Below are 23,468 nucleotides of genomic sequence, written 5' to 3'. Positions count from 1 at the left end.
GGACGGTCTTTCGCCCACGATTGAGTGGCCTAGGGATAGGGATCGTCCGAATTTTTAGAGACGGCTTTACTTATTCATAAGGCTGAAACTGGTATGGGTAGTGACTTCCCTCCATAAAATAATGTAATAACAGCATACATTTCCTAGGAAATGTGTTTTTACATTATGGAAAATACCTAAGAACTTTCTCCACCTTTGCAACGAGTCGTCCAGTACTGTACTATAATACGTACTAGGGTCACTTGCATTAGCTCACGCTAAGTGTTCACCGATACTTTATAGTTTACTATATTCGGCAAGATACTCTCCAATTCCAATCTTTGAGTTTCTTATTCGGTTTTAAAAGTATGTGGGATTCTAGTGTAGTTTGAAAATGATTTCATTACATAGCAATAAGTTGGCCTGCATTTCAAAACAAGATTGTTTATTAAGTATGAGAAAGAAGATAGATCAGCTGAACAGAATACGTTTGCAAGAACAACAAACTTTGCAAACTGTAAAGATACATAAATACTAACAAGTTGCACCAGAAGCTTTCTGAGAATGATAATAAGTAATGCTTAACATAAATTACTATTACACATGACCAAACAGGAAAAGAATACATAAAAAATTACATCCATTTGTAATTTATACCAAGAGAATGTAAATTGCAAATCATAACATAGGTAGTTCAATCAATCAACCCCATAATATGGTAAAGAAATTACCAAATATTTATTTACCAAGTATTCTATTATTCTACTAATATTTTCGAATATGAAGCTTTCATTTAGGATTCTGTTCCAGAAATATGAATCAATTTAGAACAGAATGATATGCATTTTTTAATGTTTCTAAGACCTGGAAAGAATATACCCTCATGTAAAATACAATAAACATAAAAATTCATTGGAATACAAAAGCTTAATTTATGAATGACAGAAAACACTAATAATGTATTATTCATGAAAGGATTTTATATCAGAGTATGAAGTGGGCAAATTTGTTTTAATCTGAAACAAGCTGTTGATTTTTGTTAGGTACAAACAGTTTTGAATATAAAATAAATTTTATTCAAATTGGTTGAGAGCAAAATATTTAATTCCTAATTAAATGTGAAAGGATTTATTCCATACAAAAATAGCAGAACTTTACAGATTAATTACTTGATATAATAATAATAATAATATTACAAGGGAAAGTAAATTGAAAGTTCAAAGTAAATTGAGCATTCTTATGACTTGATTTAGGTTTCTGACTATATTATACAAGAAAATTGGTTTTGCAAAGTAGAGCATGACCTCTTAATTGTAAACTTTCTTGTTTCAAATTCTACAAAAATAATGATACTCAACAAAATGAGTTCTTCAATATTGTGTGATATTGAATTAATAACATCATGTTATTTTGCAGGTGTTGCAAAGGAGAATGATTTTTCTTGATTATAATCTAAGAAAGGTGTCTTCACATTACTCAGCCATGAAAGTATAGCTACAGGAAAGAGGACAAAACCATATCTGGAGTGTAAATGGTTTCCCCTAGGGAAAGATTTAGAACTCAAAAATGCTTTTACATATAACTTCATGAAAATATTTTATAATCAATGAAACACTTTATCCACAGAAAAGATCCAATAAAGAGCTTTGGAAATCTTAATGTTGAATATATAACAGGTAATTAGCTTACGGAAATAATGCATATGAAGGATATTAATTAAAGGCAACTTTAATTAATATCCTTCATATGTGTTGTAAATTCTATAAGCTAATTACCAGTTATGTATGATCAATGTATAAGCCTTGCTACTGGAATGTTGAATATAATGTCCCATAAGTTTGACAACAAAATTATTCCTCCAAGTTTGAACTAATAAATGGCTTGAAGATGGTAAGATTCCAAAACAGCACATCACAAATTTCATAAGAAAATTTTTTCTTATTATTAGGATATAACAAATGTCTTTCTAGTTTTATTGTGTCTGTGTAAAAGCCATTTAACAACTGTCACAAGAGAACTGTTGTTCTTCAGTATGAACTATTAAATGCATGTAGAGGGTGAATAAAGATTCCCAAATTTATCACATTAAAATGGTTTTTCTGAAGTATGAACTAATAAATGGGCTTTCAAGCTACTTGAATGTGAAAATGCTTTCCCACAATTCTCACAAAGAAATGGCTTTTCTTGAGTATGAAGTATTAAATGTCTATTCAGGTTACCAGAGCGTGAAAAAAGCTTTCCACATCTATCACATGAAAATGGTTTTTCTTGAGTATGAACTAGCAAATGAGTTTTCAAGCTACTTGACTGCGAAAATGCTAGCCCACAACTTGCACAAGAGAATGGCTTTTGTCGAGTATGAACTAACAAATGTTTTTTCAAGTTACTAGACAAAGAGAATGCCTTCCCACAACTATCACAAGAGAATGGTTGTTCTTTAGTATGAACCATAAAATGTCTCTTCAGTTCACCAGATCGTGAAAAAAGCTTCCCACATACCTCACATGAAAACGGTTTTTCTTTAGTATGAACTAACAAATGATTTTTCAAGGTACCTGACCTCGAAAATGCCTTCCCACAACTCTCACAAGAGAATGGCTGTTCTTTAGTATGAACTATAAAATGGTTCTTCAGTACACTAGTTCGTGAGAAAAGCTTCCCACATATCTCACAAGAAAATGATTTTTCTTTAGTATGAGCCATAACATGTCTCTTCAGTTCACCAGACCGTGAAAAAAGCTTCCCACATACCTCACATGAAAATGGTTTTTCTTTAGTATGAATTAACAAATGATTTTTCAAGTTACTTGACCTTGAAAATGCCTTCCCACAACTCTCACAAGAGAATGACTGTTCTTTAGTATGAATGATAAAATGTCTCTTCAGTACACTAGATCGTGAAAAAAGTTTACCACATATCTCACATGAAAATGGTTTCTCTTCAGTATGAACTAACAAATGGTTTTTCAAGGTACTTGACCTCGAAAATGCCTTTCCACATGCCTTGCAAGAAAACGTTTTTTCTTTAGTGTGAACTAACAAATGTCTTTTCAATATACTTGATGAGTAAAAGGTTTTGCCACACATTGCACAAGGGAGAGACTTCTTATTATGAACGAGTAATTCGTCTTGAAGATTATTGAAGTATTTTTCAAGAGGAGAAAGGTTGTGAATGAGAGTGAAGTAATAAATGTCTTTTCAAACTATCTGATTTCAATACCTCCTATAGATGTTACAAGACATTGTTTTTGCTCAGTAGTATCAAAATTGTTTTCTGCTTAGTCGAGTTCAAAATACCATTGTGGAGAATTGAAAAGGCAAACATGTTTCTTGTGATAATTTACCTGACCCTGCTTCTAAAATCGTTGCTTCAACTTTCACACTTTAAATGCTATCATTTTTTACACAGTATTATGCAAGCCACACATTCTTGCAGTATTATGCAAGTAAGTTCAATAATTTTACTGAATTAGGAGAATTTCTACATGTTCTCATTTCTTCATAATAGTAATTTTTTGAATATTATGTTTTTCACAATAATGTAACTATTTCATCAATAATTTGTACACTGCTGTTGCTGGAGTGGAGATGGCACACCTTCAGCTTGTGTTCTTTCCCTCTATCAGCTATTTTGTAATTTATCTTTTTTTTCCTACAAAAAATTAAATAAGCATTAGAACAAATTTTAACAGAAGCAAATAAATTCTCCTCAAAATTACTCAAAGTCAAAGCATATGATGTTCTGAATTAAATAAGAAATTCATTCGAACTATATGACACACACACACACAATACATTTGCATATATGTTTCTGTATATGCTCGCTGCTTAAACCTCCATCTGACAAAGCCACATTCCAACAACTTTACTATCTATTGTCATTACTCAATCATTGTTCAAATGATTAATTATAAATCAACTGTGACAGGTGTTGACAGCCTCATTATAGTAATTATGTACAGTCATTATAAATCTGAATAAAGGTTAATTTCATTACAGACCTTAAGCAAAATATTTAGTGTTTCTAATAAGAGTGTACGAATGTTAATTATGAATCTCTTCACTTTAGCATTGAATATAAAATTATAATGCAGTATGATAAGCTATAAAAATTTTAAACTTAATATTTATTTATAAAATGTTTTGTTTATAAACATGTAAAACACATGACTCAAAAATTTTATTTTATATGAGTGAATGAATGTATTTTTAAAAGATTCCTTTTGCAATTGAAATCATTTTTGTGATTTTTGGATACTGTTTAGTGAAATGCCTCTGCAAATAAAATTTTTACACTCATGGATGCATCCAGGCCAACCCTGTATGATCTTTCTGACATGAAAAATCCTATATTATCAAGAAATCAGCATTCGTAAACTTAACCTCCATCAGGTACTGTATTAATAATAATTATTATTTTTATCTATTTCTAGGTTACCCCTCAGACTCCAAGAATCATCTCAACTCCACTCTGTCCAGTCTCTACATATGCTACTTCTTTATTTCTTTAATTTAATAGTTTTTCCAAAAACTATACCATCTACGGTCATTAATATTTTTCACTAGGGCGAATCTCCCTGCAGGAGAAATTTAAACAAACATAGAAAATGATAAATAATGAAGGCTCCTTCTGTTGAGGATAGTCTAAATCATCTTCACTTCAGGCAACCTGGAAAAAGATTCTCGTTTCCAAGGAAAATCGAAGCCAAGTCTTTTCCAACCAAATAACACAGTATTATGTGGTTCTTCCTATTATGCTACACAATCGATTTCCAGTTGTTAGATAAATTATTTTTTCTTCCTGCATATGATATTTCTTGCACATCTCTATAAGTGTTAAATGATAATTAATTGTCCTTGGCTCATTTGAGGTAAAATGTCAAAGCACACTACTATGCCTACTTCTTTTTCATCGAAATCCAACACTCGGGTATTTATCGTTGGCAATAATCACATTTATCTCGCATACGAAAGCATCAAAAGCACCAACCATTTGCTGTAGTTATGTGATGCATAACTACAGCAAATGGTTGTAGTTATGTGATGCATCTAATTTTGATGGATGCAATTCTGCTATTAACAACAATATCAACTGTTCAATTTTCATCTTCTCTGCATAGAATTTGAAAATGCATATCTTTCTTAGTACAACTTTCCTATATCAAATAAATTCCACTAAGGACTAAAATTTGTCAAGTTGAAAGTTTATTTGCGCTGAGCAAGAAGTAGTAGCCTACTTAAGGTGACTACAGATGGTACTGTCGTAAAAACCTGGGGAAAATTCCTTCGATCTTAGAAAGTACGGCTACCTTCAACTCTCCCAGTCTTCTGACAAAAAGTAATCTCAAGAATCCATAACAACCTGAACACAAACAAGGCATTTGGTCATGATAGTATCCTACCTATTGTGCCCTAGAACTAATACCTATCCTATATCACCTCTTTAATCTGTTCTATTCAACTGGCATTTTCTCGAGAACATGGAAACGGGACACATCCAGCCTGTCCCAAACAAATTTGATAAAAGTCAACCAGCGAACTACCGTACGATTACTCACTTCTGTTTTGTCAAGAATTATGGAGGTCATCAGCAACCAACTCTTGAACCATCCAGACATACGAACTAATCAGTGACTAGCAGTATGGATTCCACCACTTGCAATCTACACTTGATTTTCTTGCTTTCACCACCCACATATGGACTCAATCCACTGATTAATTTGTAAGAACACACGTGGTTGACCTCAACATTTGCTCGGGTTTGGCACAGAGGCCTTCTCAAAAAAATTTCCATCCTGCGATCTGCCGTCCTCGCTCTGCAACTGGATTGCTAACTTTCTTACCGGTCATTCACTACGTGTCATGATAGACAGCTTACACTCCTCAGAATTTTTATTATTATTAATACATGACTCCTCCATGGAGTACAAAGGCCCATTCAGGGAGAACACCTACTCTACATCTGTCTCCTCACTCAATCCATCAACTATGCCATCTACCGCCATGAATATTCTCACAGACAATCACGATCATCCATGCACATGGCAGGATTTGAACTTGCAGCCTTTTGGCTGGTAAACAAATATGCTAACAGGCTGGCCAACCACACCAGTGGTTAGCGTATTTCCCTCTAATGCAAGATTAGCCCAGGGTTCTGTTCTTATTTGCATTCTGTTCCTCTTGTATGTAAACAAACTGCTCTCACAGAATTCCAATCCTACTTATAGCTTTGGTTAAGATGGTACATTTCATTCGACAAACCTCTTGGTGGTTTGTCGAATGTGGGGCAATTCTACCATAACTCAATTTTGTCTGATCTCTCGAAAGCAAGAGCTTGCATCCATTCCCCTTAATTCAGTAATACAGAGTTATCCAAAACACGATCAGATTTCTCTTCTTGGGGTGTTTCCACCTTCCATCTTTCCTGGCACAATCATATTACCACTTAACTTCTGCGGCCAGCAAAATAAACTTGGTATACTTTTTTGCACAAGACTACTACAGACATTCACAGCTACTAACTCTGTACAAAATACAAATCTCTCAGCCATTGCATATTGCTCCCATATCTGGGGAGGTGCACCCAAGTCTTTTCTGAATTGGCCACTATTATTCGTCCACTCTCTTCCAAAATCATTAAAGCAAGAGCCATTGCTAACATACCTTTACAGTCTATCTTGAAACTCACCAAACTATCTTTACTGTGTCCTCTTTCTTTCCATCTTCTGTCCTTTGGAAAAATCTCCACCACTCTTCTGGCTTCCCCAAAGATTACATCTCTCAGTTGTTTAAGCAAAATGTGAAGAGACGTCTTAATTCCGTTCATCTTGCCGACACACGGTACTAGGGTACTAGTGTGCTATAGTTCTTGTGGCCTTTCATGTGTGGGCCAGATATAAAAAATTAGAACTGAATGGAACAGTCATATAATAGAAGAGTGAAAATTACAATTTCAGATGATAAAAGCAATCCTACGTATATTATAAAAATACTACAATTACTGATAAGCAGTAATATAGAGATTGACAAATTAAAGAAAAGCTTATTAATGAAGAAAAGAAAATGGAAACAGACTACAAGGAACTGTGCAAAGTATTTGCCCAAGAGACGTGGCCACTGATTACACTGTCCAACACAATTTTTGCTGACTTTTATATGAGACTTGTTTTTTACTAATTTGGGTGCGCTGATTTCAAATATTAAACCCATTTTTCTCTATCACGTCAGGTTTTTCCTGTATGGCATTTTCTTTTTGCTAATTTGTAAGTTTTTGATGGTTTTAAGGAGGCAGTACTATTTAGAGGATCAAAAAATCGATTTTTTAATATTATTTAGTATGTACTTTTAAAAATCTGTTCCTAACTTTTTATCAAGAAATGCGAAAAATTCCTGAAGATATAGCCTATTATTCAAAGCAGTGCTCAGATCAGAATTGGAGCGCTCACCGCTCTCGCTTGTTAGTAAACGAATAAATGCGTAAGAACCTGCAACGGCACGTGCTGGCGCTCTTTGAATGTGAGAGAGGCCGATAATTAGATATATAACTACTTAACAATATTCATTAAAAATTACAAGAATATTTATAAAAAAAATAACAATTTTACTTACACATGAGTTTCAGGGAATAAATTTTTGTTTGTAGCAATTTCTGCTGTGTGTTCTGTTTTGGCAATCCCTTTGAATACTCCAACAGTAGTCGGCCATCATGTGAGAATCCCATCTTCCTTGGTACCGATCTTCCATAGTTTTTAAGTCTTGATGAAATCTTTCACCTTGTTCATCGCTTACAGCACCTAAATTCTCGGGAAATCTATCAAGATGACTGTATAGGAAATGAAGCTTTATGCTCATGTTGCAACCTAGGTGCTGGAAATTTTCAAGCATTGTTTCCACTAGATCTTTGTAATTGCACGCTTTTTTGTTTCCAAGAAAATTATTCGCAACCATCGTAAATGAAGTCCAAGCCTCTTTCTCGATTTCGTTCATAGAGTTGATGAAATTTGGGTCTCTCATTAAAGTTCTAATTTACAGTCCATCAAATACACAGGCTTTAATTTTTTCATAACTAAGTCATGGAAATTTTTCACATATGTATTGAAAACAGTCACCTTGTAAATCTCAAGCTTTAACATACTGCTTCATAAGACCTAGTTTGATGTGTAGAGGTGGAAAAATGATCTTTTCTCTGTCGATTAAAGGTTGATTTATAACATTCTGTTCTCCAACATTTAAGGATATTCTAAGAGGCAATGTTTCTGACTCCAGTGTTGGTTTCTAGCTCGACTATCCCAGAAGCATAGAAAACACGGAAACTTTGTATATCCTCTTTGAAAGCCAAGTAAAAAGTTAACCATTTTAAGATCCACACAGATGATCCATTTATTGTCTGTATATATTTTAATAACTTCAGAACCTTTTTAATGTCCTCATATGTTTCCTTTAAGTGGACTGAATAGATAGGAATTGAGCCATATACATTCCCATTGTGTAATAAGACACACTTGAGACTTCTGCTTTTACTGTCGATAAATAAACACCATTCATTTGGATGATATTGTACAACACTCATTTCAGTTAGTAAACCTGACACATTGTTACAGTAAACAAACCCACACTCGTGTTTAAAATACTGTACAATATTACTTTCCCTGCTACGATAAAAAGTTATCTTCGTATCTTGCTCCAGTAAGTTTTTTCATTTAATCTTGAAACTAACAATTCCGATGATTCCTTTGATAGGCCCAAATCTCTTACTAAGTCATTCAATTCTGCTTGAGTAAAACGTTGTGGTCCAGAACTTGAAATTAAATTTTCATTGTCTAAATCAACATCCGGGTCTTGCTCCTCAAGAACATCTGGCACATCCCGATCATGCTCGTTCTCAAGTAAAGGAAGTCCTTTATAAATTGGCACGGCTATTTCATTGGATTGAGCAACTGGCCAAATTGCTGAGTCGAGATTTGGATACACAATTTTTTTCTTATTCTTCTTATTATAACCAGAAGTCTGAACTAAACAAAAATATCAATCATCTACGTGATTTTTCAGTTCACGCCAAATCATTGAAATGCCAAAAGCTAATTTTTGGTGTTTTCCCTTGCTCCACTGTCGTAAATTTTCTACACATGACTTACACACTTTATTTGGAGCCCATGACTTGTCCTGATCTGCAATTTTTATGTCAAAGTATGCAAAGTACACTTTCTTAATGAAATCAGTGATATTTGTCCTATGACTGGGAACAGTAAAGCTGCCACAAATGTAGCAGAAGGAATCTACACTATTGACACAATTTCGAGTAGTAGACATGATGTATTTTCTTCACTGCCGACTAACATGCAATTAACAAGACAAAAAAAAAACAGAGACTTTATTGAAACGTTATAAGTGCTCATCATACTTTCATGATCGATTAACGATTGACTGATTTCGATTATTCTTTGTCCGCTATGATGCATATAGCATTCATTTGTTTTAGGCAGTTGTCATCGCCTACTTTTCATCACCTAAATGTATTAGGTCGGTTATCAGCCTCTCTCGCATTCAAAGCACCAGTACGTCCCGTTGCAGGTTCTTATGCATTTATTCGTTTACTAACAAGCGAGAGCGGTGAGTGCTCCGATTCTGATCTGCACACCGCTTTGAATAATAGGCTATATCTTCGGGAATTTTTTGAATTTCTTGATAAAAAGTTAGGAACAGATTTTTAAAAGTACATGCTTTCAGAAAATAATATTAAAAAATCGATTTTTTTGATCCTCTAAATAGTACTGCCTCCTTAAAACTATCAAAAACTTACAAATTAGCAAAAAGAAAATGCCATAGAGGAAAAACCTGACGTGATAGAGAAAAATGGGTTTGATATTTGAAATCAGCGCACCCAAATTAGTAAAAAAACAAGTATCAGATCATAATCAGCAGGAAAAAATTTTTTTTTTTGTTGGCCAGTGTTATTATTCAAAAACAAATGTGGGCAGTCACTGTAAAATTAAATTTCTGCATCTATGAAAGAACATACAACACATCATATATTTGAGAAATAATATATAACATTTCATCTGGTATCTTATAATATACGTTTAAAATAAAAGTCAACTTTATTAATGCTGTGAGATAGTCTCTGAATTGCTTTCCAGGACTGTGTTCTGATGTTATATGCTATTTCGTGTGTTTGTTGTAGATGCTTGGTACTAAGTACTCAAAATTTTGTTAACCTTCAGAAATACAAAGAAATTTCTCGTGTTATTCTTTCATATATTATACTGTTATATAAATAGCTTCCACAATGTCAAAATGTTAACAAGCTGGCAGACAGGTCGCTAGTTGAATATACAAAGACTCTAGTAATGGATGAAGCTCTGATTACTCCATTTCGTTTCAGAGGAAGATTGATGTAGTAATCTCCAACCAACAGTTCTACCATACTTAAGTAAAGACTATACCGTTGAATAGTAACAGCATCTTAATGTATGACATTACTTATGAAGTTCAATACATTTGTTAAAAATGTTAATAGAAATACTGCAACACTTTGCATGAATACATTGTTCATCATGCGGAAGTAATATCTAAGAAAAAAGTAGTTCTAAAATTACTACTTTTTAATTACTACCTGGGGAGCTGTATGATGTACCAAATGTAGGTTCAGTAGTCATCCGCTTTACATGGGTTCACAATTTGCGCTTTGTTATCTGCAGTCAACCCCAGTCTGAATACATTAAATTGAAATTCTGGAAAAAAACAATTTATATTACATTGACAAAGTGGATCTTAGATTCAACACTATTTCAAAGTTCAATGTTTGTAGAAACTATGAAAGTTTCGCAAGTTGACTTGAGAGCTTACGAGAATACAATAATCGGCATCCCCAAGTTGCCTAAGCTACTTAAGGCAAGTAGATAGTTTAACTCTTGGATGTCGATGATTGTATTCTCGTAAGCTCTCAGCTCAACTTATGAAACTTTCATAGTTTCTACAAACATTTTGGATTTGCCTATCACTAAAAGAAAGGGTCATATGGCCCTTTCTTTATAGGCAATTCCACTCATTCCAGAGGTAGTCCAGCACCAGGTCAACTTGTTGCAAAGGTGGAAAAAGATATATGCATCTTGCAGCCTTTCGGAAATCAAGACTATCTGGAATTGACACCGTTCTGATCAGTTCTGCGTTTTCTCTTACTGTGCCTAATATAAAAATTCAACTTTATCATAGGTGTGTATGTATAGGAAAAAACACAGTGTATATAGGGTTCAGTACTATCTACGGTTTCAGGTATCCGTGAAATGTCTTTGAACGTATCTCCCCGGATAAGAGGGTCTACTAATATTTCTGTGACTAACAAGTAGAAAATGGAGAGATAAGCATCAACAATATATTTTTATTCACTTTGACTATACATTTGAGGACTGTAATGTCGAATATTCTGCAGTTCCTGCTATGCCATAAATTGCGTCTTTTAGTCTTGGGATGTTATCAAAATCATCTCGATAAACCCTATCTTTGAGAAATACCTGAAGCCGGAAATCACATTTGGTTAAATAGTGAACAAGGATTTCATGCAGTAGGAAACAAACAGCTGATTCCTGTGGCTTCTGTAGAATGTTCTTGAAGAACATCCAGTACAGATTGAACGATTTGTAAAGGGGGTCCTATCCTGCACATCTCCAGGGATCATAATGGAAAATGTTTTCAAAGAAGAAAGGTCCAATTATAAATGCAGTTGAAAACCCCCATCAAACTAGGCTTTCAGTGAATGTAAAGGAATTTCTTGGATTGTGTGTGGGTATGGTGTAGCAGACACTGAAATGGGTACTGGGAAAGAGCAGAGAGGAACTTCCAATGAAGTTAACAAGAATGATGAAGCTGGATTAAAGCCTTCTGGAAGTTCAACTTCTGATATAGTTAATTTCAGAAGAAGATGCCTCTGCTGTACTGATTTACATACATTAAGAATATGGAATGTAAGAAGTATGTATCAAGGAAAACGGGAACTAGTGAAGAAAGAAATAAGAACTCGAATTAAGATGTTAGCAATCAGTGAAATGAGGACTGGAATGGGTCACTTATTAATCTGGACATGAAAACCTTCGAAGAAATGGAGTAGCATTCATAGTTAGAAGAAAATACAGAATATACATTTTGGCTTAAAACCTGGTTACAATAGGATAATTCTAATCAGACTAGTAGCATATCCAGTGAATATTACATTCATCTAGGTGAATGCATCTACTACAGACTGAAGTGAAGATGAGCTAGAAGAATTTTACAGCAGCATGCAACAAGTTTAATACAGTATTGATAAAAGAGATTTTTTTTTGATATCAGGTGATTGGACTGCAAACCTGAATGAAAAAGGAGAACAAGGCATCATTGGAAATTTTGGTTTGGGCTGAGGAATGAAGCAGGTGAAAGGATGTAGGAAATTTGTTGAGAACAGTTGCTTTATTGCAAACACTTTGTTCAACAACGTAAAAGAAGATTGGAGACACGGACTTCACTGGTGCAGACTGTGCGACAGATCATGAATTATTGATAGCTGAAGTTAAACTGAAATCAAGGGCTGAGAAGAAACAAAAAGACAAAAAAATCAAATCTGATAAGAATTTATTTAAATCCTATAAATCAAGCATTTAAAGTAGAATTCGGAAAGAAATTAAAAAGTTTTGAGAAGACAGCAAGAAAATTAGAACTATGGGAAGAAGACAAAGGAGATTAAATAAAGCAACAAGAAAAAAAATTGTAAATGGTTGTCAGAAGAAGCTATTCATATAGAAGAGGAAAGATGAAAATTGAACTTCAGAGAAACAAAGAAAATTAGGAAATTCAACAACTAAGTGCAGATTCCTAAGACAGGCTAGGAAAGATAAAGAAAAGCATCTAAACAAAAGGTGCAAGAAAATTGAAGCTCCTTTAGCCGATGGTGTGCAGTGGAATTATTGAGAGCAGCTGGTGATGACGTAGTGATTATATTGACTGAAATTTGTCATCAGGTTTGGAAGAAAATATACTGGCCTACAGATTGGAAAACATCAGTATTCATCCCAATTATAAAAATTCAAATCCAAGAGTTTGTGGAAATTTAAAAAGGATTTGGGAGAGGTAGAGGAAACAGGATCTGGAGTGGTTGATTGTATTAAGACGAAATATAAAAACACCGGGCTTAATTTAAACATCAGCAAAACCAAAGTGATGGCTTCTGACAATTCAAATGAATTTATAATACGAAGTAAAGAGAAATTGTCGAAAGTTATGATTTACTGCAGTTCAGAATCAGAAAAGATGGTAAATGTGAAGATGAAATTAAGAGGATAGGCATCAAGAAAAAAGCAATGTTAAATCTGACAAAATTATGAAAGATACAGGTGTGAGTAAGGTCACGAAAGTTAGAATTGTCAAATCAATGATATTTATAGTAGTGATGTATACATGTGAAAGCTGGATTATTAAGAAAAAAGACAGAAAGCAAATTGATTCAAATGAATTATGGGTGTGGAGAAGATGATTAAGAATTCTATGGACTGCAAGAATGACCAATTAGAAGGTTTTAGAGAGTAAAACGACAGTATGCTCCTTGAAGACAATAGTCAAACAGAAGTAATTGTACATTGGTTATATTATGCGAGCTGATGAATCATTGGAAAAGGCAGTTATGTTGTGGAAGACTGAGGGAATGAGAAGAGGAAGACCACAAAAGAGTTGGATTTACAACGTAAAAAAACTTACCAAGATGAACTTACAATTACTGAAAGAAAGGACAGGAGGCCAAATGGGATGGAGAACCTTTGTTCTCAGAATGAGCAACAGTTGATAATGGCTGGTTGGCACATAACAACCACAAAGGACAGTTGATTTCTTACAAATATGTAGTCAATACAGTTTGTGGAATGGCGTGCTTCCTAATATTGCTTTCTATGTATGCAAGAAACCATGCAAAGATAATATAGTTTTATATTCTTTAGTTTTGCTATCATTGTTATTTAAATCTAAATTTAAACCACCGAAGAATGATATTCTTCTGTTTTAATGTCTTCAGAACATTATTTAACTCAGTTAAAATAAATCAACTGTGCCATCACTTGCAAAATATATAGCATATACGAGTATTGTTGTTATGTCACAAATCATCACAGTTTAAGTACTGCATATTTGATTATAAATTATGTAGATGAAGAGTATTATATTTCCAGTGTACAGGGGTATACTGCCAGAACTGTTACTATGCAAACGGTATTGAATGGTATCATGATTACCATGAGAATATCAACCTATTTCAGGCTATTCAATTCATATCTCACTACTAGTATATATACATATCGTTCAATTTCTGAGAAGACAAAGATAAAATTATCAAAATTTCTCCTTTAACCATCTAATAATTGTATGGTATAAGTTTACATAGTATGTGTTTGAAGTATTATATGAAAGAAAAGTTTTTACAAAGGTTACATTTTATAGTCTTTTTATAGTTAACAGTCACACCTACAGTCAAATATTTCAAGTGGTAGGTCGTATACATTAGGAACAGCCCTGTTTCAGTATTCCACAGAAGGGTAGCACTCAGTTTTAGGTTACTGGTTTTGTTTTGTTCGTTGAAGTCTGGTGTCGTCCTGCCTCATGAACAATTTCCCATCTCTTACCATCTATATAACTGGATAAACTGCGGATTAGGCCATTGAGCACAGAACACAATACATAACTGAGCTCTACTACCAATGATATTATACATTGCACCTGCTTGGAAAAATGAACTAAAATCTAAGAAAATCCAAGAAAAAATAAAGTTAAACGCCTTATAGCCATGTGGATAATTAAAGGACAATATATTTCGATTCAGCTTGTGCTATTGTTTGCCTAACATCAAGCTTCTTGAAAATGCAAAAATTCTCTCATAAACCACATATACTATGACGGAAGGAAAATATAAGGAAACAATGGTTGTCCTTTAATAGTACGAGGGGGGGATATGGAAAGTTCTGATATACACTGTAAAATCTCGCGAGAAATTATTTTTTTAAGAGAATTTTGTCTAAAGATTTTCCAATTTTTTTTGTCTGAAAGTATAAAAAAAATGTGGTTAGTAAGATGTCAAACATAAAAGAATAAATTACTGTTAAAATGCACCTGCACTTTAGACTTGTTTATAAAAGCTTAATAGGAATTAAGCCGGATTAGCACTGAATACCACCAAAATCATAGGGTCTGGCAGCCAGCAATGGCGTCAAATCTTTCATTGCTTCTGGCTAATCCTGGAATACTCTGAATTAAGAACAAAGGACTGAAAATGGAATAAAAGACATTGCAGCACATGGTTCTGGGCTTTTTGGTCCTTGGTCTCTTGCTTGGCCCTTCACCTACGTTTTCTATAGGGGTTCCTTCCCTGAATCCAGGAGGATCGTTCTTCCTGTTGCTGACACCAGATGTTTCTCTGTCGTGGACTCTCTCTCTCTAGGCTCAGGGTAGCTACAGCAGAACCCCAGCATGTCCTACGAAGGAAAACTCTTGAGGATTGACTGAACGGAAGACACTCCAGATTATGTGTGTTACGGAATATAAATCGGACTTTCCTCTCGAGATTGTTAGCAAGTAAGCCATTATTTTGTTGTAGAATGATATATGACTGTAACTCGAAATCATAAAGGATTGAGAGAGGTTACTTGTTAACTGGCGGTTACATTGAATTTCAATAAGGGAAGAACATGTATTGTTAAGTTTGTCCAATTCATAAGTTGTTTATGACAGTGTCTGAATTAGTATCGATTAAGTATTGATTGTGTTGGAAGAAAGTTAACGTGATCCTTTGTGGAATATTTATGCATGCTTGCAGGCCAAGTGGTGTCATAGAAGATGCTGCTGTTATTTCAAAGTACAATAAGTTTTCTGAAAGTGAGCGCACTATAGTTTCTGTTGCTTAGATAGCAAGTTGTCTTTGTGTGTTAAAGTGCTTTAGATTAATTCTTTTATTAACTTTTATGTGCTTTGTATCATATCCTTTAGTTTGATAATAAACATGTTTTTGTTTTGTAATTACCTGGTTCTCATTCCTTAGCCAATGCATCATCCCGAAAATATTAACAAACCTGTGGGAATAGAATAAAGTTACAAGCCACGATGTGCATGTAAAGAAATTGTATAAAAGTATTAAATTAATTTTGTCATCTCCTCGTCATGACTTTCAAACATAAAAAGGTTAATTAAGTGGCACAGTCATTGCGAATAAATAAATTTCTTAATTGATATTGGGCGATTGCTCAGGGACTGTTACATTAGATAGACTTGCTACTCAAGTTCTATCTAGCTATAGAAAAAAAAAAAAGGGGGTGGGCAAGAAAAAATTTAAGTAACGAAGTAGATAGATTAGCAGAAGATAAAAGGAAAAGTAAAGAAAGTAAATATTTTACAAAGGCGCAGACAAGGATATAATATAACGAAAGACTTAATAAGGTTCTAAACAAAACAACAATATATATTACACACCTACAACAAAATGATATTAAAGCAACTAATATAACTACAAGAAAGAACATATCTGAAATCTTATAAGCTCACCCATGTTCCATCGAATTGTAATAATTTTAAGTGTTCATTTTAAGAAGACATAGCTTGTGAAGAAATTCGAAGATGCAGAGGTGTGGGCTGTCATCAAGTTTCTCATGTTGAAAGGAAAGTCCGAAAGTGAGATTCACCAAATTTTGTGTGAAGCGGATTATGGCCCAGCACTGCCAATAGTTTCAAGATGGATGGACAAGTTTAAACTTGTCCATCCTAAAGACAACAGATGCACCCAGATCAGGAAAAATTTCCATTGATCAAACTTGAAAACATCAATGATAGACATATACCATCCAAAAACATTGTAAAGACTGTGGAGATATCCAGGGAATGAGTTGGGATCATCATCCAACATCTGGATATTGAAAGCTCACAGGCAATTCTGAGAAAGCAGGTACACATTTTTTGCTTATATTGTGACTGTTGATGAAACAGTCACAATTACAGCTGGTATTTGTCTGTCATCAAGGCTTCATAGCTATGATCCAGAGACAAAACAACAGTCATTGGAGTAGAGACACACAGATTCACCACATCCAAAGAAGTTTCGAACTGAAAATCGAGCAAGTAATATTCTTGCCATTGTCTCTTGGGATATGGATGGCGTAATCCTTATACAAGAAACTACATAAAAAGTGAAACTGTTACAATAGCAATTTATTCAACAGCTCTGAAGAAACTGAAGGAGGTACCGAAGGAAAAACGCAGCAGGAAAATGACCAGAGGTGTATTGCTTTTTCACGACTAGGCACCTGCTCACGAAATCCGACAATACACAACTATTGGTTTCAATGTCTGCCTCACACACCCTATTCACCAGACCTCTCGCCATCTGACTATTTTCTATTCCAAAATTTAAAGAAACTTGAAAGGAACAAAATTTACTACAGATGATTAAGTCATATCTGCAGCTGAGGATGGGTTTGTACAACAAGGTAAAGACTTTTTCTCTGAGGATTGCAAATGATGAAGGAGTGTTATAACAAGCGTATGACACTTAATGGGGAATATGTAGAATAATGTGCAAGTTAGATGATTCTACCTCAATTCTTTCATGGTAATTATCACACCTTTCCAGCACACCATTGTATATGACAGACAGTGTATTATACAAAAATGCAGTTTCAGACAGCATCTGATGTGTTCAAACAAACAAGAAGATTAACAACTTGATATAGTTTATTCACTTAGATATCTCCAGGAATAGAATTCAACACCTCTCATCAAAAGACAGGAATAATTTACAGTGACAATAGAAGAATTTTTACGACATTAAAAACTAATAACACATACTTGTTTTGGGAGAACAACATTTTAAATTCCTATAACTTTAAAATTGCAATGGTAATCTATTTAACACAGTGTTGTAAATATGATATTTTCCCCTGAATGATAACAGCAAAATCTAAGTTGTGATGACTGCTCATGGAAATAAAAGTGAATTATTATAATTACAGCTATTTTGCCTGCTTCAGTTTAGGAGTGCCCCTGTTTAAATGTCATTGGCTATTTACTCATGGATTCTTAGGGCATTGTGAGTGTAAATGTACCAAAAAGTATATGTAGCATAAGGAATAGAAATTTACACATACCTTTTTCTGGGTGTTGTGGCTTTTCCTCTCTTCTGCGATGTCGAAAAACTACTGAGTGTGTGTGTGTGGGGGGGGGGGGTAGGCACATCATGTACTGCAGTTACATTTTTTATGCCTGATCTCTTTCTTAGTTCATTGTTTCCAACATGTTCCATTTTGCTGATGTTAGAAATCCTACATTCTATTGCATGCCAAGTTATTCTGAGAGTCTCTTCTTTTCTTCTTGTGATCTATGTTTCTGATCCATATGTGAGTGATGGAAGAATGTCACTATTAAATAGTTTTGCCTTTGCAGAGATGTCAAGATTTGTATCAGTATTTCTTTTAGTCTGCTGAATGATAGCCAGACAGCTTTCTTTCGCTTTGCTAGTTCTTCAGATAAATAGTTATTCATTTTTATTGTTTATCCTAAGTAATCGTAGGAGTCAACTTATTCTATAAGGATGTTATTAATACATAGGTGATTGTAATTTGTATAGATGTTTTTGATCCATTTGGTTTTTTCTAGATTTATTTCTAAGCCTATCTTACTGCTGTTTGTGTATATTTTTTCACCTATTTCTTCTAGGTTTATTAGGTTGTGGGATATCATAGATCATCGGCAAACATAAGGATCTGTAGTTTTTCATCTATGCTTATTCCTCCATTTAGGTCTACTTTTTTTTTTTTTAAGAATGTATTCTAAAGTGCTGGTAAATAGATTTGGGGAGATCACATCGCCTTGGCAGATCCCTCTCTTTATATCTATATTTATAGGTTGACCAAATAGGGTTATTTGTGTGATCTGATTTTTATTAATTTCTTTTATCATGTGGATGTAAGTAGGGTTGACATTTATTTCCCATAAGGCACTGACAAAATAATTGGTCCACCTAGTTAGATTTCTTCAGCCTTAACATGATCAAGTCCTGAGACTTTACCTTTACTCATTTTCTTAAGGGCATGTTCTATTTCATCTGGAAGTAGATCTGGTATACACTTTTGGTTTAAGAATGATAGGTTCTGAGACTTGGCACTTAATTGCATAAAGATCATAAAAATTATGCAATTTCTTTTATCCTTTTTCTATTAGTATGTTTTTCTCCATTTTGATGTAAAGCAGATGAAATTGACTGTTTAAAATTTAAGTCTTTCTCTGTTTTTTCAGGCCAGTTTTTGCCTGCACTGCTTCTCTTAGTTTCTGTATCCTGAAACTTTTGTAGTCTTCTGGAATTCTTTTCCTTAGTAACTTACAGATAATTTTGTATTCTAGAAAATTTCCTTCAGATTTCTTCAGTTCTTTTCTTTTTCAGTAGCTCTATAGTTTGAGGTGAGAGTTGTTCTCTTTTCTTTTGTTTCACAGGAATTTCTGATTTTTTCTTGCACTCATTGAATTTATTAATAATGTCAATATAGTCATAATGATTCTCATATCTGTGATCTCTAGTCTTTGGTGAAGTGTTTTACTTCTGACCTAGCTCTCAAATCAATAAGTTAAAACTGGTTTGAACACAGTCTTGTAAACAGCTAATTTAGTGTTCTGACTAATTTCTCTCTTATTCCATATACATTTATCAATTGACTTCCTACCATACCAGCTTTGTTAATTCTGTTGTCTATTTCCATATTTAATTTACCATCTTCACTAAAAATCGTGCCTAAGCAGGTGAAATGTTTTACTTGTTCCACAGGTTCTCCATTCACAATGCAGTTAACATTTTCAACAATTCTGCCTATTTCCATTGTCTGTCTTTTTATTGCTGACCTTCATGGTATATTACAACAGTTATTCAATTTAGTCAGGGAATCTTGCAGACTTGTAGCGGATTTATTGATAAGTATAACATCGTCTGCATAAAGCAAAGAGCTGACATTAACATCTCCAATTTTGATATCATGTCTAATAATACCACTTTCCTTCATAATGTGATCCATATAGATAATGAATAACACAGGGGATAATGTACATCCCCGTCTCACATCAGATTTAACATTAAAACATCTTCCTGTACTTCCTTCAATTCTAACTGCTGACTTACAACTCAAATAAAGACCAAGTATTGCTTGATATAATGCCCCATTGACACCATATAACTGTAGAGTATTGAACAGCTTCTCTCTTGGCACCTTGTCATATGCCTTTTCCAGATCTACAAAATTTAAATAGAGATCTTTGTTATATTCCAATGATTTCTCAACTATTTGTTGTAAAGTAAAGATCTGATCCTGACAGCCTCTATTTGGCCTGAATCCAGCTTGTTCTTCACCAAGCTTTTTTTCCACAATTCTTCTCAACCGTTTCTCAAGTATACTTGCATAGATCTTGCCAGGAACACTCAGTAGGGAAATACCACTGTAATTCTCACATTGTTTTATTTCCCTTTTTATATATGGGTACTATGAAAGTTCTACTCCAATCATCGGGAATTCGTCCCTCTATCCAGGCCTTCAGAACTATGCAGTGCAGTCACTGCATAGTTCTGAAGGCCTGGATAGTTCTGAATACACCATACTTCAGCATTTCTGGTCGAATATCATCTACTCCACATTTCAAACCTTTGATGGCTTTTTCTACTTCAAGTATGGATATATATTCCTGACTGTATCTTGTTGAGTGATTTTTACCACTGTGCTATCACTGCTTGTTTCATTTAGCAATTTGTCGAAGTAATTACTCCATACTTCAAGGATATTTTTTCCTCCTGTTTCATGTCACTTTTATCATCTCTAACTCCTTTTACAACACACTTTTCTCCATTTCTAAGCTTCTTCAACAACCTCCAGAATATTTTGCTACCTTCTTGATATTTATTTTCTATGTTCTTGCCAAAGTCCTCCCATGACTTTTAGTTAGCTAGTTTCACACAGTGTTAAGCTTTCTTACAATTGTCTCTGTATTCTCTAAGAGCACAAGCTGACTTATTTGCCAGGAACGTCTGATATGCTTTCTTCTTTTCCTTCACTGCCTCTTTAATTTCCTGTGTCCACCATGGAGTTCTGATTTTCCTATCCTTGCAGACAACCTCACCACACGCCTCTCTGGCTGAATCAATCAAGGTTTTCTTCAAGGCTTGCCACTGAATCTCCAAGGTTTGGTTCCTGTTCTCAAACTCTTTCATTTTTTCTTCAATAATCTTTGTGTATTTTAGTCTACAGTTCACATCTGAGAGCTGCCCAACTTTTAGTTGCTTTAAAACTTTCTTACATGTTATTCTTTTCAATATGAAATCCAATTACATCCTACTCAAGACTAAATAGTGATCACTTGCAATTTCAAATCCTCTATACACTCTGATGTCCTGCGCCAGGGAGAAAACATCACTATCAACAATAACATAGCCAATGAGACTTTTCTTATTTCTTGCCTCTTCTCTCCATGTGAATTCGTGCACATTTTTATGTTGGAACATGGTGTTAGTAATACCCAGTCCATGCCCTGAGCACAAATCCAACAGGCATTTATCATTATTATTAGCTTTGCTCTTTTCTCGAAATTTTCCGAAAATATTTTTTGTATGTCTGACAATCATTTCCTACTCTGCTATTTAGATTCCTAACAAGGACCAACTTTTCCTTTTTCATTGTGTCAGCTGCTTTCTCTAAATCCTGAAAAAATTTCTCCACTTCTACCTTAGTAGAACCTTCTGTGGGACCATAGGCACAAATAAGTCTCATTGTCCAGTTCCCATTCTGATATTTGCCCACATCATTCTACTTGAGACTGCCTGTCATTCAAGATTAGCCTCATATTTAGTGTTGAATATAATGGCTACACCTTCTTTTCTTTGGTTGTCATTGCCTGAATATAGCATTTTGTATTTATTGCTCAGAAAGTTCTCACCAGTTCTTGTCTTTTTTGTTTCAGTGATTCCTATTATGTCGATCTGGTACTTATCTAATTCCTCAGCTAGCTCCATTTCTTTGCCATTCAGGCTTCTTATGTTGCTAGCACTGATCTTTAACTCTGGTGATATTGAGTTGGGGTGCTTTTTCAGATTTGTTCCAGTAGTTGACTTTTTGCTGTTTACCCTGGTTCCCTGGTGAAAACAATGGGGGCCTTGTTTAACCAGGCGATGCCCCAGCTAGCATAAAATTTTGTCATGTTGTACCATCATTTTGTTTTAAGCCAATAAGAATAAAATTTGATTGGCTAAATCCCAAATTGCCAGCCCATCCTCGTTCGTTTAGTATCCAGGTAGATACCCAACAGGGTGCGCCACGAGAAGGTGAGGATTGAACAATAGGTCAGAAGCCCTGGTCGGTTCTCCGCATTCCTTTAAAGGCTATGTGGGGATCTCTTCTCAGTTATACAGCTTTGACCCTTAAGATAGATAAAAAAATATCTACCTATAATAAAGATTTTAGTTAGCGTTAACAATCTTTCTTATAAATTCTTGAAACCATAACTTAAAAGTGTTATATCATCATCTTGCAAAATGTATTTAGGAATATAACAGTAATAACATGGAGTTAGAATGGCTTAACTAGAGGAAGCTCTATCGCAGTGTTTCTCAACAGGGGAGCAATTATAATATACATATTTAAATTATACTTTTTCAGAACTTAGCTGACTGTTATGCTAGTGGGGGTAGGCATCAAAATCTTTGAGACGTTGAGGTGGGGCATGATTCAAAAAACGTTGAGAAACACTGTTCATGCCCCTAATCTTTCTCAGGATTCTCATATCTGCAGCCTTTGATCAAGTGTTTTATTTCTAACCCACCTCTCAGATCCATAAGTTAAAATTGGTTTGAACACTATCTTGAATACAGCTAATTTAGTGTTTTGACTAATTTGGAGGTGTCACGAATAATAATAATAATTTCTTTCTTATTCCATATAATTTATTCACTTGACTTCCTGCCATACCAGCTTTGTTGATTCTGTTGTCTATTTCCATATTTAAATTACCATCTTCACTAAAAATTGTGCCTAAGCAGCTGAAATCTTTTACTTGTTCAACAGTTCTTCGTTCACAATGCAACTCTAAAAATATATACATTCTTTTATTAATATCCAAACTACTTACATCTTAGACTCCTCCGTAATTCGGATCACTAATACAAATTGCACACACATAAATTACATTACACCTTTAAGACAAACTCTACAATTTGAAAAATTGCTATACTTGAAACAAACATAGCACTTTTACCACGTATACGGACATCGTATTATTTTAAAACAGCAGGTTGCACAGCGCCATCTGCTAAGATAAACTTTAAGAATGAATTTATTAAAAATTAGAAAACGAAGAATAGCAAAGACTGGTAGACACATACTGCATTATGTGATAGTAGTTACAAAATGACCGGGAAGTATTGACATGGTTAAATTCAATATAATAGTATTAGTTCTTTATTAAAATAT

The 23,468-nt window shown here is 34.2% G+C and overlaps 1 protein-coding gene across 1 annotated transcript; it reads right to left on the bottom strand.

Moving 5' to 3' along the window:
- Positions 1-407: 407 nt before the first annotated feature.
- LOC150098474 (uncharacterized) lies at positions 408-23,253 on the bottom strand. The gene is made up of 2 exons (XM_090404954.1): positions 23,128-23,253; positions 408-3,631 (listed from the first exon to the last, which is right to left on the bottom strand). The coding sequence occupies exon 2, from the start codon at positions 3,064-3,066 to the stop codon at positions 2,065-2,067; it is 1,002 nt and encodes a 333-aa protein (XP_090261080.1). The 5' UTR covers positions 3,067-3,631; positions 23,128-23,253; the 3' UTR covers positions 408-2,064.
- Between the last annotated feature and the right edge of the window lie 215 nt (positions 23,254-23,468).

This window comes from Typopeltis vanoorti, chromosome 15, assembly GCF_054136105.1.
Source record: "Typopeltis vanoorti isolate ZY-2024b chromosome 15, IOZ_Tvanoo_1.0, whole genome shotgun sequence".
Classification (NCBI taxonomy): Eukaryota; Metazoa; Arthropoda; class Arachnida; order Uropygi; family Thelyphonidae; genus Typopeltis; species Typopeltis vanoorti.
This window is presented reverse-complemented; position numbering and strand designations above follow the sequence as displayed.